The 15040-nt window shown below is 43.9% G+C and overlaps 1 protein-coding gene across 1 annotated transcript in view; it reads left to right on the top strand.

The window, feature by feature from the left end:
- Positions 1–15040, top strand: part of LOC143766163 (cartilage oligomeric matrix protein-like) — an 883353-nt gene that overhangs the window by 259323 nt on the left and 608990 nt on the right. The window contains exons 4-5 of the mRNA XM_077253630.1: positions 2938–3113; positions 7471–7608. Coding sequence (XP_077109745.1) covers positions 2938–3113; positions 7471–7608 — 314 coding nt within the window. The remainder of the gene's footprint in view (positions 1–2937; positions 3114–7470; positions 7609–15040) is intronic.

The raw sequence follows: 15040 nt of genomic DNA, 5'->3' as shown, positions 1-15040 counted from the left end.
TGTTGCTGTTTGGTGCACCTGTTAGGGCCTAGTGTAGGCTTCAGTAGTCAGTACACGGCAGCCGTGGGGCCTGCTTAGTAAAAGCCAGGGAGGTTATATGTAGAGTAGCATCGTTATTTGTTTATTGTTTAAATTTGCTTGTGAGACATATTTTGAGTCTGTAATAGCTGGAGCACTGTGCTTCTTTACGGACAAGATAAAGTGTATAAGTCTTGTAAAGTGTTTCTTGCCATTGCATACCCCTGTTTGCATCTTCCTCACCCACTTCATTCCTTGCCTCCCAATAAATCTACCCTTTGTTGTTTGCACCTCATGTTGTGTACAGTAGTCTTCCTGCACCGTGGTGGTCCCCCAGCCATCGCTTCACATGTGCATTTCATCACTAATTTAACTATAACTAGTAATCTTATGTGTATCAAGAAAATCATCCAGCCCCTTTTTAAAAGCTGTTATAGTGTCTGCCATTACTTCCTCTTGTGGTAGGGCATTCCACAGTTTGACTGCTCAGTGAAGAACCCTTTCCTGTATGTCTGCCGGAATCACCTTTCTTCCACCCATAATGAGTCCCCCCTAACCCTCAGTATGGTCTTTTTAAGGAATAAGTCATGTGCCAGTGTTTTGTACTGGTCACACATATATTTATACATGTAAACGAGATCTCCTTCAGCTTCTCTCCTAGTTCCCTGTAATCATTCTTATGGACCTTCCACCTCCCTCTAACTATGTAATTGGTACCGATGTGTACCATGACTGCTGGATTTTCCCCAGACCCACCCAGCAATTTGTCTTTTTGATCCGCAATATATAGAACCCGAGCACCCGGCAGGCAACACACTGTACGACATTCGTAGTCTCAGTGGCAGATTACACTGTCTGCCTGCCTAATTATAGAGTCCCCTACCACCAACATTTGTCTGGCCTTTGCTCCACTCCTAGTTCCCTCCTTCCTACAGCAGTCATTTGCCTGGTAGCTAGGAGTAATGTCCTGCTGCTGTGATCCCAGTACTGGGCTTTCATGCCTAATATCAGCCAAACAGGCATATTTACTATGTTGTGCCAGATCAGGACTGGGCTCCCTGGCACTTTTCCCCTATCCCTTCTGGGTAACCAGCTGCATACTTCTCAGTCCTGATCTTCCCCACCTCCACCCTCCTCCATATCACTGACCCCAGCCAGCGCTAGCTCAGTGAGCTCTAAATTCCTCTCCAGGTTTGCAATGCCCCTGGAGTGCCCCAGCCTGTAGTGGAAGGTGTATCAGAGGTCTATTATACTATTTCTACTTTGTGGAAATTGATGCCACTTTAGTGTAATGTGACAATATTTTTTTGAAATGTGGAGACTCTAATTTGGGTTTCCATCTGGTGGATTGCCTGCAGTGGAAGGTGTGTCAGAGGCCTATCATACTGTTTCTCCTCTGTGGATATTGATGCCACTTTAGTGGTGTATGACAATAATTTTTTTAATTGTGGAGACTCTAAGTTGGGTCTCCATACGGTGGGATGTCTATTGTAGAAGGTGTGTCAGAGGCCTATTTTACTATTTCTATTCTGTGGAAATTAATGCCACTTTAGTGGTGTGTGACAATAATTTTTTTCAAATGTGGAGACTCCATCTGGTGGGTTGCCTGTAGTAGAAGGTATGTCAGAGGCCTGTTATACTGTTTCAACTCTGTGACTCTGTGGAAATTGATGCCACTTTACTGGCCTGTATTGATCTATTATTGCAGTCAATGAAACCTTTGTTGTGGTTTTTGTGCCAGCTTTGGCTACTACTGCTGATGTTACCAACAATTTTTTGAATTGTGGAGACTCCAAGTAGGGTCTCCATCTGGTGGGTTGCCTGTAGCGGAAGGTTTATCAGAGGCCTATTATATTGTTTCTACTCTGTGGAAATTAGTGCCACTTTAGTGGTGTGTGGAAACACTTTTTTGAAATTTGGAGATTCTAAGTTGGGTCTCCATCTGGCAGTTCCTGTAGTAGAAGGTGTGTCAGAGGCCTATTATTCTGTTTCTACTCTGTGGATATTGATGCCAGTTTAGTGGTGTGTGACGATAATTTTTTGAAATGTGGAGACTCCAAGTTAGGCCTCCATTTGGTGGGTTGCCTTTGTAAGTAGGGCTCACAGACAGGCAGGACTGCACTTAATCTCACTCAACTACCTGTGTTACTTTCCTTACATTTTTCTTCCAATAGTACTGTATGAAACTGATGTTTTTGCTATCTGAGTGTGACTGGAAAAAAAAATTGGAGGTGTTGCATGAGGTATCAGGGCTCCCAGCTAGAAAGGCTTACACCACTCCCTTCACCACTACATCCTCATTAAAACTTCAATTCCAAGCAGTAAATGCTGGCCCAGACCCTGATACCTCATGCAGGGCTGACTGCAGCTGTGCCATTTGCAAATATGTACTGTATGTCAAAAAGGCCATTTTTCATGCTCTCTGCCCCTAATTTTAGCTGTTTGGGAAGCTTTTTGTCACCCCATGAGGTGTTGTTTGCTCTCCCATTAAATTTAATGGGGTTCGTGTATGTTTGTCGAGCCAATTCAAACCTTGAAAGGTTCTCTCATCTCTACTTACATTAGCTTCTAACTTCCAGCCAGTCAGAAGATGCCCTCACAAGAAGGCGCCACGGAGCGGTGCTGAAAAACGGTGAAAACGCCGGAGAGTGAGTTTATGACTGGGGTGATAGATCTTTAAAGCTACTGAAATACTTTTTCTGACACGTATGAATATGGTGTGAAAAAATGAAAGGTTTTAGAGTTTGAAAGTGCAATTAACTTTTAAGAATTTTAAGACTTTTCTATTCTTGCAGAGGTATAGAAAAACAGCACATCATGGCTAATTACTGTTAATAAAATGTAATAAAGTATTATTTTTTTAATTTTATTTTAAGGTGTGTATTTACAATTAACTACTTGTTATTTGATTCTTCATAGGTATACATGCAATTCCCAGTAAAAGTCAAGTTGTTACTATAGCTTATCCCAAAAAATGTCTTCCTAATCCCTGCTTCTCAGGAGTCACTTGTACTGAAACTCCATCTGGATTTAAGTGTGGTTCATGTCCACCTGGCTATACTGGAAATGGAACTGTCTGTACTGACATTAATGAGGTAAAGTATTTTCATATTACCTGTATTCCAATGCAATATTGCCCAATTCATTGACATGTTCGCTTCTTTAACTAAGAGCTAGTCAGAGAAATTATTCCCTAAAAATCAAGATAATAGAATGGATCCTGTCTGTCCAGAGTCTTGGATGTACCCCTGGTTTGTAAATTGGTTTCAGTTAGACTTAAGATACACAGGCTTGATTACTTGTATAGCGATAAAAGGCGACAATTCCTCCATTATACATAGCCACAATATCCACCAAATATGTCTTTGTTCTACCTGTGCTTAGGCCAACAAGTAGTGTATGTCAGCCATAAAGGTTAGTGGAGCGGTCACCAGATTTCACAACACAAACTATTTATAATATTATGCAGAACTGGTACACCCAATGAGGGTGGTGTACTTCATGTAATTCTTGTCAAAATAGCTGCTTAAAGCTTTTTGAAAGCTTAAGTTAATTATCTGACCAACTAGCCTGACTGTCAATGTCCTTTCTCTCTGATACTGCCTAGATCTCCTACAGCCCAGTTCAAGACTATGCTTTTTCACTTGTTAATACCAGAATAATGCAGCCTGACTGGCATAGACTTTTAAAGTACTGTAAGTTCAACAAGCACATCTAATAGATCTAGTTATTGATGTATGCTGAAATCTGGTGGCAGATCAACTTTAAATGGGTGTGGGTATATGTGAATATATATACTGTATATACAGTATATATGTACTTTGTCTCACTCGGCTGCACACTGAGGTGGACATGGGAACACTGTGTCTTTAAGGATGCACTTGGTTTATTAGCTGCGGCATAAACCAAGTTTAAGTTCAGAATAAACATGGCCCTCTGGGCAAAACGGTAGCACTAGGCACAGCCCGCACAGGGTTAGCTAGACCCACGATGCAGGCATAAATAAAAACATAAACCACTTCTCTGGAATGTTCCTCTCCTGACTCTGGATACCAGATTCATCTGGAGTCAAGCTACTTAAGCCCCAGACCATACCCTGGGGTGGAGATAAGGTGGACATCCTCTCACCCACTCTATGGATGTCTACATAAAAGCCAGCCCATTATGCAAATGACTTAACCCTTCACAACACTTAATGTGCTGGAGGAAAAACTCTGGGTTTTATATCACTGACGCCATTAGGCACAGTGAAACATATCTTCCCTCTAGCACTTTACCAGTGACTTTGTCACAATATATACAGTGAGAATTCTCAAATATGTAATATAACATCAATTAGATGATCAGTTCTTAACAATTTAGGTTCCTTTTAACTTGCTATATTTCTAAAATTAAGGATTTTTGCAATGAGGCAAATAATTGGGCCTCATTTCCCAAAACTATGAACTGTAGCTGATCTTGTCTCGTTGGCTAACTAATAAGTCTTTAGAAGTGATGGGCGAACACGTGGTTATCAAAGTACCCGAACCCGGCACTATTCAGATGAATGAGGGGCCCAAACATCCATTGTTTGTCATGCTGTCATCTGTATGATAGCGTGACAAAACACTGGCTCTGATCGGCAGTAACATCATTACTGCTGGTCAGAGGTCTGCAGCTCCCAAGCTAGCAGCTGTGCCTGGAGTTAAAAAGTTTACCTCCTGTCACAGGCGCCGGCTGATGATAACAGTGAGAGAAGGTGGAAGCTGATAGGAGTGTTAATCAGTCAGCGCCTGATGGGAGTATTCATCAGCCAGCGCCTGCACTATAAATAAATAATAAGAAAAAAACGCTGTGGTTCCCCTGTATTTTTGATAACCAAAATGGCAAAACTGACAGCTGCAACCCTCTGCTATCACCTTTATCATGGCTGTTTATTAATAATAGGGGGGTCTCCACGTCATTTTATTAATTATTTAAAAAAGACCTATAAGACACCTATCCATTACTAACCCCATAGTCAGATTGTAAATAAACACACACTGCTTTACTTTTTTATTTAAAATTAAAAACAAACAAAGCTATACTCACCTTAAACCCATTCCATTGAAGCCCTCGTCTTCCGTAAAAAAATGAAAATAATAAACAATAATACTCACCTAATGCCCATTCTATTAAAGCACTGGTCTCCTGTAAAAAAAATAAAATAAAAAACAACCATATCCAACACCATACAGACATATTATCCTATGTCGTAATCCATGTCTGCGATAAGTGGTTTTCAATCTGGAAGGTGCCAAGATGCAACCGCCAGGCTGAAAACCATGGGAAAATGAGCTGCTTAGGGCAGCGTCAGTGACTAGCGGTGATATCATCAAGGTTACCGTAGGTCACTGATACTGCGTTCCCACCTTACTTTGCTGTGAGCTGGGCCAATGAACTGCAGTAAAATCAGTGAGATCACGGTGAACTGCGGTGAACTCACTGAGCTTAATGCTGCACCTTGAGACTTTTTCTCATGGTGCTAGTGCAGCGCCCCAGAGTCCTGGTTGTTGCAGTAATGTTGTTCTTCCACCAGGGGGAGCGATATTACATCTGAAGGCAATAAAGGAGATCCTCTGTCCAGGTATCACAACCACACACAACACACTTCACACTCCAGCCACCAGGGGGAGCAAAGGTTCTATCTACTAGGCCACTCCTCACAGTTAGGTAAAACTGGTAGTTGGAGGGAAAGTTGGAGAGTTCCTGGCTGTAGACTGAGAGAGAAAGGTCTCTAGGCTGAGCTGGCTGGAATGATTTCCAGTCAGATCCAGACTGAGGTCTGAGGAGGACGAGGGTCCACGGTGCTGCGCCTGCCCCACGTGCGGCAGCATCCAAAGAAAGGGATATAGAAGAGAAGTGTATTGCAGTGAGTGAGAAACGAAGTCATAGCAAAAGGAGAGGAAACCAGAAGGAGTTCTGTCCTGTGAGAGGCTGCCTCCTTCTGAAGCGCAGGATTACCGGTGGCCAGAATACCGAGGGAGTAAGGATCTCTATGCTTTACTTCAGAGACTGGCAGGACAGTTGATTCTACGTTGGCTGCCCAACCTTTATACACAGGAGACATGGTGGCAACTTGTGGGGGCCGGGGCGTCTCTAGGGTCCCTATAAAAAGCCTCAGGCCACCAGTCATACGTGTTTTGTTCTATCCGACCACGGGGAACAGTGAGAGGAGTAATAACAGTGAGGATCTTATTGGAGCTTATGCAAGTAGGGACCTACTGTGTTACTGTGCGCATAGGAAGGCTATTGAATTCCACCTGGATAAGGGGACTCTGGATTTGCCTTCAGACCGGCCGGACTCTGCCTACCCTGTGATCCGGTGCCCTGGACTGAGGACACTGAAGCCTTCAGTAAAGGTAAAGAGACTGCAACCTTGTGTCCTCGTTATTCACTGCGCCTCACACCATCCACCATCTACATTCTGGGAAGCCCTGGGGATACACTTCACCTGTGGGAAGGTATACCATCAAGCTGCCATAACACCACCCCAGCGGACCCCTAAACAGCGTCGGTCACCCTGACTGAATACCACAGCTGGCGTCACGAACACTTCCCCTTTAAAGACCTTTCCTTTTTAATACGGACGTCCCTAGGGCCACGGACCGGGTCAGCCACCGTGACATCCCCGCTGAGAACCGAAGGACCCGGCTCCGAGTACCCCACTGCCCTACTGGGGGCGATCCACTAGTAGTAAACTCACTGAGGTCACCACAGTTCAGCAGCCCGGCTCAAAGCAAAGTGACCTAGGAACACAGCCTCAGTGACCTGCGGTAATCTTGATGATGTCATTGCCAGTCATTGAGCCTCCACTCACCCTGGTCATTCACATCATGGCACCATACAGGTTGAAAACCACTTATCGCTGGCATGGATTTTGGAATGAGACAGTAAAACTTGTGTGAGAATAACTTTATTTTTTAATTTAAAAAAAGTGAAAAGGGGTGTATTTTTATTAAAAAAGGGCTTTATTCTGGCTGCCAATGCCTGTGACCAAAGGTAAACTTTTTACTGCCAGTCACACCTGCTGGCTTACGGTTTCATCTGACAGCATGGGAGCTGCAGCCCCCTACCCGGTAGTAATAATCTTACCGCCGATCAGAACCTGGAGAAGTCCATTTTTGAGGTTAGTGCCCAATAGGTGTTCGGTACAGACCCCAAACTTTACTGTTCAAGTTCGCCCATGTCTAGTCTTCAGCTTTTATTTTTTTAAACTGTCCTAGAAAACCCAAAGCTGTACTGTTTTTATTAGACAATTTGAGTATATGAAATATTTTCTGCTCAGATGGGGTTTAATGTTACAATGAAGTTTGAAACCCCTAAAAGTTGTGATCACACTTTATTTGTATTACTGGTGTAAAGAGGTTGCTAATATTCAATTGTGAGAAGTGATTTCTTTGAAATTGGTAATATATTATTGTGTCTTTCTAGTGCACTGCAAATCCTTGTTTTACGCGTGTTCGTTGTGTAAACACATCTCCTGGATTCCATTGTGATCCCTGTCCTCTTGGTTATATAGGGAAAAGAGTTGAAGGAATTGGTTTGGAGTTTGCTAAAGCAAATAAGCAGGTATTTTTATTATTATTTTTTTATTAGAACTGTCTTATAAATCAGATAACATGTTTGAAGTTTTCTTGAAACAAATGTTGAAAACAAATCTAAATCTATATATTTGCAATTATATTTATTAATTAGATGGATATCCTTTGTCCAGAATACATTGACATCGTGAGCAGATGTGATGTTTGTACCAAGTTTGAATTGTTTTTATGCAATTCTAGGTTTAGCAATTTATTGAGGCCTGTTGTGTTTCTTTCAGATACTATTCTTTTAAGAAAAAGGGAAGTGAGTAGAAAATGTTAAAGAGAACCTGTCACCCCCAAAATGGCTGGTGAGGTAAGCTCACCGGCATCAGGGGTTTATCTACAGCATTCTGTAATGCTGTAGATAAGCCCCCGATGTTACCTGAAAGAGGAGAAAAAGACGTTAGATTATACTCACCCAGGGGCGGTCCCGGTGCGGTCTGGTCAAATGGGTGTCTCCGGTCCGCTCTGGCGCCTCCCATCTTCATTCCATGACGTCCTCTTCGGGTCTTTATGCCGCGGCTCCGGCGCAGGCTTACTTTGTCTGCCCTGTTCAGGGCAGAGCAAAGTACTGCAGTGCGCAGGCGCCGGGCTTCTCTGACCTTTCCGGCGCCTGCGCACTGCAGTACTTTGCTCTGCCCTCAACAGGGCAAAGTACGCCTGCGCCGGAGCGGCGGCGTAAAGACCCGAAGAGGACATCATGGAATGAAGATGGGAGGCGCCGGAGCGGACCAGAGACACCCATCCGACCTGACCGCACCGGGACCGCCCCTGGGTGAGTATAATCTAACGTCTTTTTCTCCTCTTTCAGGTAACATCGGGGGCTTATCTACAGCATTACAGAATGCTGTAGATAAGCCCCTGATGCCGGCGAGCTTACCTCACCAGCCATTTTGGGGGTGACAGGTTCCCTTTAAAGCTACTAGTACAATCTCCAATAGTTTATTCAATAATTAATGTCCAAAATGTAACTTTTTTGCGCTTATCTAAATATCTAGAATTTAGGAGTATGGATGTTTGCAAAATAGATGTAGTAGAGGAATAAAAATGTATGAATGGGCAACTTGGCTGTCACTCTGCTAAAGCTATTCAGATATTATAGGACTTGTATATGGTGCTTGTGTAAGGGTGGTAATTAAGGACTGTTGCGTTCCTGCCCCTAAGACCGGAGTCACAATAGAGAGGAATACGGATGAGTGCTATGCAAGAAAACATTGCATAGCACTCGGACCACTGTTAATTTATGGGGCAGCTCCCATCATCCGTTTTTTTTCTTGGCCGTATTATACGTGCGAGTGAAATTGCAGCATGCTGCGATTTGCACCATATATCGGACGAGACTCACCAATGCATGTCTATGTGTGCAAGAAAAACTCGCACACCACACGGACCATCGGTGTGACATGCGAGAAATACACACCAATGTCCTTTAAAAACCCGGCAATTCAGTGCGGTGTACAGTAAAATCACACTAATAGCTTGCAATAGAATACAGAATATATAGAATAGAAATATAGACATAGTATAGGTGAATATACATATATATATATATATATATATATATATATATATATATATATCAGTACAGACCAAAAGTTTGGACACACCTTGTCATTTAAATATTTTTCTGTGTTTTCATGACTATGAAAATTGTACATTCACACTGAAGGCATCAAAACTATGAATTAACACATGTGGAATTATATACTTAACAAAAAAGTGTGAAACAACTGAAATTATGTCTTATATTCTAATTTCTTCAAAGTAGCCACCTTTTGCTTTGATGACTGCTTTGCACACTCTTGGCATTCTCTTGATGGGCTTCAAGAGGTAGTCAGCGGGAATGGTTTTCACTTCACAGGTGTGCCCTGTCAGGTTTACCAAGAGGGATTTCTTGCCTTATAAATGGGGTTGGGACCATCAGTTACTGTGTTGTGCAGAAATCTGGTGGATACACAGCTGATAGTCCTACTGAATAGACTGTTAGAATTTGTTTTATGGCAAGAAAAAAGCAGCTAAGTAAAGAAAAACAAGTGGCCATAACTTTAAGAAATGAAGGTCAGTCAGTCCGAAAAATTGGGCAAACTTTGAAAGTGTCCCCAAGTGAATTGGCAAAAACCATCAAGCGCTACAAAGAAACTGGCTCACATGAGGACCGCCCCAGGAAAGGAAAACCAAGAGTCAGCTCTGCTTCTGAGGATAAGTTTATCTGAGTCACCAACCTCAGAAATCGCAGGTTAACAGCAGCTCAGATTAGAGACCAGGTCAATACCACACAGAGTTCTAGCAGCAGACACATTTCTACAACAACTGTTAAGAGGAAACTTTGTGCAGCAGGCCTTCACGGTAAAATAGCTGCTAGGAAACCACTGCTAAGGACAGGCAACAAGCAGAAGAGACTTGTTTGGGCTAAAGAACACAAGGAATGGACATTAGACCAGTGGAAATCTGTGCTTTGGTTTGATGAGTCCAAATTTGAGATCTTTAGTTCCAACCACCGTGTCTTTGTGCGATGCAGAAAAGGTGAACGGATGGACTCTACATGCCTGGTTCCCACCGTGAAGCATGGAGGAGGTGGTGTGATGGTGTGGGGGTGCTTTGCTGGTGACACTGTTGGGGATTTACTGAACCAGCATGGCTGCCACAGCATCGTGCAGCGGCATGCTATTCCATCCGATTTGTGTTTAGTTGGACCATCATTTATTTTTCAACAGGACAATGACCCCAAACACACCTCCAGGCTGTGTAAGGGCTATTTGACCAAGAAGGAGAGTGATGGGTGCTACGCCAGATGACCTGGCCTCCACAGTCACCAGATCTGAACCCAATCGAGATGGTTTGGGGTGAGCTGGACCACAGAGTGAAGGCAAAAGGGCCAACAAGTGCTAAGCATCTCTGGGAACTCCTTCAAGATTGTTGGAAGACCATTCCCGGTGACTACCTCTTGAAGCTCATCAAGAGAATGCCAAGAGTGTGCAAAGAAGTCATCAAAGCAAAAGGTGGCTATTTTGAAGAACCTAGAATATAAGACATAATTTCAGTTGTTTCACACTTTTTTGTTAATTATGTAATTCCACATGTGTTAATTCATAGTTTTGATGCCTTCAGTGTGAATGTACAATTTTCATAGTCATGAAAATACAGAAAAATCTTTAAATGAGAAGGTGTGTCCAAACTTTTGGTCTGTACTGTATGTAATTGACACACATATATATCTTTATATTTCATAGAGAGATAGCAGATAATTAGCCGATAATTCATTTGCTGGCTTCTGTGAAATAATTGCTGAAGCCGACAGGATAGGAGACATGGTTTGCATACAGTAAACAATTGCAGAACAGTTAGATTTATAGATGTCAGTGTCTAATACTGTTAGTACTATGTGTGTGTAATATTTGGGACCTGTATGTATTTACTAAAATAATATATTCATTGAAAAAACTGGCATGGGCTCCTGCGCAATTTTCTGCAACAGAGAGGGAAAACCAGTGACTGAGGGCAGATATTAATAGCCTAGAATGGGACCATGGTTATTGGCCCCCCCTGGCTAAAGAAATATGCCCCCAGCCACCCCAGAAAGGGTGCATCTGTATGAGGTGCCAATTTCAGCACTTAGCCTCTCTCTTCCCATTGCCCTGTAGTGGTGGCATATGGGGTAATAAGGGGTTAATGTCACCTTTGTATTGTAAGGTGACATTAAGTCTGGCTTAGTAATGGGGAGGTGTCAATAAGACACCTATCCATTACTAATCCTAAAGTTTGTAAAGGGTTAAATAAACACACACACACACACACACACACATGCAGTATAAAATATTTTAATGAAATGAAAGACCACACAGTTTTGCCATCTTTATTCTTCTGCCAATCCAAATGATGCCCTTGATCTCCTGTAATAAATAAAAAATAAAAAAACAATATACCCATACCTGTTCGGCGTACAGTCAGTCCCACGACATAATCCATATCTGGGGGTATACAGTTTACAACCAAGAGAGGTACTAATGCTACTGACCTGGCTGTAAACCACTGAGGAATGAATGAGAAGCTGTTGGCATCAGCGTCAGCAACGTCAGCGCAGCCTCCCAGCCTGACCCAATGTGAACTCTTGAGTAGAGTTGAGCGACTTTTACTTTTTTCGGATCGAGTCGGGTTTTGCGAAACCCGACTTTGTCAAAAGTTGGGTAGAGTGAAATCGGCCGATTATTGCGTAAAGTCGGGGGCTGACTGAAACACGAAACCCAATGCAAGTCAATGGGGAATCAAAGTCGGCAGTGAGTGGAGGACAGGAAAACACCTACAGTGCCCATTTTAATGCCAAAAACATCAATTCTTATTACTGAAGCTTGTCAATCTTAATTTACTCTATAATAATAGTTAGGCATTGAAAACTGGGGGTCATTTGGCTAAAGTTGTGGGGGTGTAGGGCTGGCTCAAGTTTTTCGTGGGCCCAGGAAACGCGGAATATGTCACGGCAGTGGAGCAGGGAGAGGTAAGTATTTCAACTTTGCAAGTGCTGTGATCCTGAGCAAGCAGTGGGGGCCCACTCGTTGGCATTGGCACTGGCACAGGGCCCCTCATAGTACGGCGGTGTGTTTGACGGCGGGTGCGCCTCCCACTGGCAGAGACACTTTTGCGTACTATGAGGGGCCCTGTGCCAGTGACGTCGCCAATGAGTATGCCCCCCCACCTGATGAAGGAACCTGCACTTTCATCTGCACCTTCCTCTTTGTCCCCGTGTAAGGTGGTATAGCATGTGGGAAGGGGAACCTGACTTTCAGCAGGGTCAGATTCTGGCTGTGTAGAGTGCAAGGGGAATGTAGTTGTCTGGGTCAATGTACCAGCAGACTCATCTAGCAGTGGCTGGGCAATGGGCAGGATGAGGAGGAAACACAGATATAGACCCAAATAATAAAGTGGGCTAAATGCAGTTCAAAATTGGTAACAGGACTAACCAGGCGGCATTGTTTTGTTCAGCGGAGAACAACTGTAATGAGAGGCTGACACATTGAGTAGGCCCAAATAAGTAAGTAGGCTAAATGCAGTTCAAATTTGGTAACAGGACTAAACTGGCGGCATTGTTTTGTTCAGCGGAGGACAACTGTAATGAGAGGCTGACACATTGAGTAGGCCCAAATAAGTAAGTACGCTAAATGCAGTTTAAAAATGGTAACAGGACTAACCAGGCGGCATTGCTTTGTTCAGTGGAGGACAACTGTAATGAGAAGCTGACACAGTGAGTAGGCCCAAATAAGTAAGTAGGCTAAATGCAGTTTAAAAATGGTAACAGGACTAAACTGGCGGCATTGCTTTGTTCAGCGGAGGACAACTGTAAGGAGAGGCTGACACAGTGAGTAGGCCCAAATAAGTAAGTAAGCTAAATGCCTGCCAAATTTTTTTTCATAAATAAACAGGTGGCATAGCTAGATACAGGGGTGGGCTCCTCTGCAGAGTAGCAGACAGTGGTAGTAGGTGCAAAGTATTAACTGGTCTAAATGGAGGCCAGGGCCCCTGTATATTTTAACTATCATCTATCATTTCAACAAATTTGTATTGGCAGTGCCATTGAAGGATTTAACAAAACAGACTACACAGTGGTGGAGCAGGGAGAGGTAAGTATTGCAAGTGGTAGCGCGCTGTTCGAGCTGGGGGGGGGAACACTCTCTCGTGGGTGGCGGTATTTGCACAGGGCCCCTCATATTACGACGGTGTGTCTGACGTTGGTTGTGCACCACCACCGTCAGAGACACTTCATTGTACTATGAGGGACCCTGTGCCAGTGCCGTCGCCCAAGAGTGGGCACACCCACCTGTCCAGGCAAACGGCACTCGCACGGGTGCTTGCGCCAGGTGGTGACCACGGCCCTGTGGGGGGAGTCAGCCCATTTAGGGAGGTATAAAAATGGCCTATGGTGGACATTCAGCAGCTGCAAATGGAGGAATTGGAGAAGTCAGTAAGCGGAGGCCAAAAGCAAGACACTTTTCAGGCAAGCTACATGTCAGCAGGGGAAGGTGGGGCCAAATAATTTGAAATCCATGATTGGTTCATTTTAATGAAGGTTAGATCATCAACATTTTGGGTAGCGAGATGTGTCCTTTTTTCGGTCAGTATTGAACCAGCAGCACTGAATACTCTTTCTGGTAGCACACTAGCAGCAGGGCATGCGAGCTCCTGTAATGCATATTCTCCAATTCAGGCCAGGTGTCTATTTTGGATGCCTAGTAAATAGTAATCAAAGGGGAATGACTAGTGTTGAGCGATACCTTCCGATATGCAAAGGTATCGGTATCGGATTGGATCGGCCGATATCCAAAAAATATCGGATATCGCCGATACCGATACCCGATACAAATGCATATCAATGGGACACAAAATATCAGAATGGTTCCCAGGGTCTGAAGGAGAGGAAACTCTCCTTCAGGCCCTGGGATCCATATTCATGTATAAAATAAATAATAAAAATAAAAAATATTGATATACTCACCCCTCCAGCGGCCCCTGCTCTTAGCGGTGCCTCCGTTCCTAAGAATGCAGAGTTAAGGACGTTCGATGACGTCGTGGCTTGTGATTGGTCGCGTGACCGCTCATGTGACCGCTCACGCGACCCATCACAAGTCGCGACGTCATCGAAGGTCCTTCACTCCCTGCATTCTTAGGAACGGAGGCACCGCTAAGAGCAGGGGCCGCCGGAGGGGTGAGTATATCAATATTTTTTATTTTTATTATTTATTTTTTACATGAATATGGATCCCAGGGCCTGAAGGAGAGTCTCCTCTCCACCAGACGCTGGGAACCATACGCAGCACACTTCCGATTCCGATTTCCGATATCGCAAAAACATCGGAACTCGGTATCGGAATTCGGCCGATACCCGATATTTGCAGTATCGGAATTCTCAACACTAGGAATGACCTGTGAGGGAGAACTTCGATAAAGGCGGAAAAGTAGTTCGTAACCATACTGGAAAAATGCTGTCTCCTGTCACTTTGAATCGATGCAGGAGTACCTGTCGTGTCAGCGATCGTTGCAAAATCACTCCACAACCTGGTCATAAAACCCTTCTGTCCAACGCCACTTCGGATTTGTGCACCTCTAACACCTCTGCCATGTTGCCCACTACGGCTCGTGTGAGAACCATCACAGCCGCTGTGTGCTGGGAATGCCTGAACCAAACTGTCTACAAGAGTTGCTTGTTTGGTAGCCAATATTTACTCAAGGTTCTCATGTGGCATGATATTTTGTAATTTTCCTTTATATCGTGGATCCAGGAGGCAGGCCAACCAGTAATCGTCATCGGTCATCATTTTGATAATGCGCGGGGTCCCTTTTTAGGATACGCAAAGCATACTCAGCCATGTGGGCCAATGTTCCAGGTGTCAATTCACTGCTTGTGCTGGGTTGAGGAGCACTTTCTTGCA

The sequence above is a fragment of the Ranitomeya variabilis genome, chromosome 1 (assembly GCF_051348905.1).
Source record: "Ranitomeya variabilis isolate aRanVar5 chromosome 1, aRanVar5.hap1, whole genome shotgun sequence".
NCBI lineage: Eukaryota > Metazoa > Chordata > Amphibia > Anura > Dendrobatidae > Ranitomeya > Ranitomeya variabilis.
This window is presented reverse-complemented; position numbering and strand designations above follow the sequence as displayed.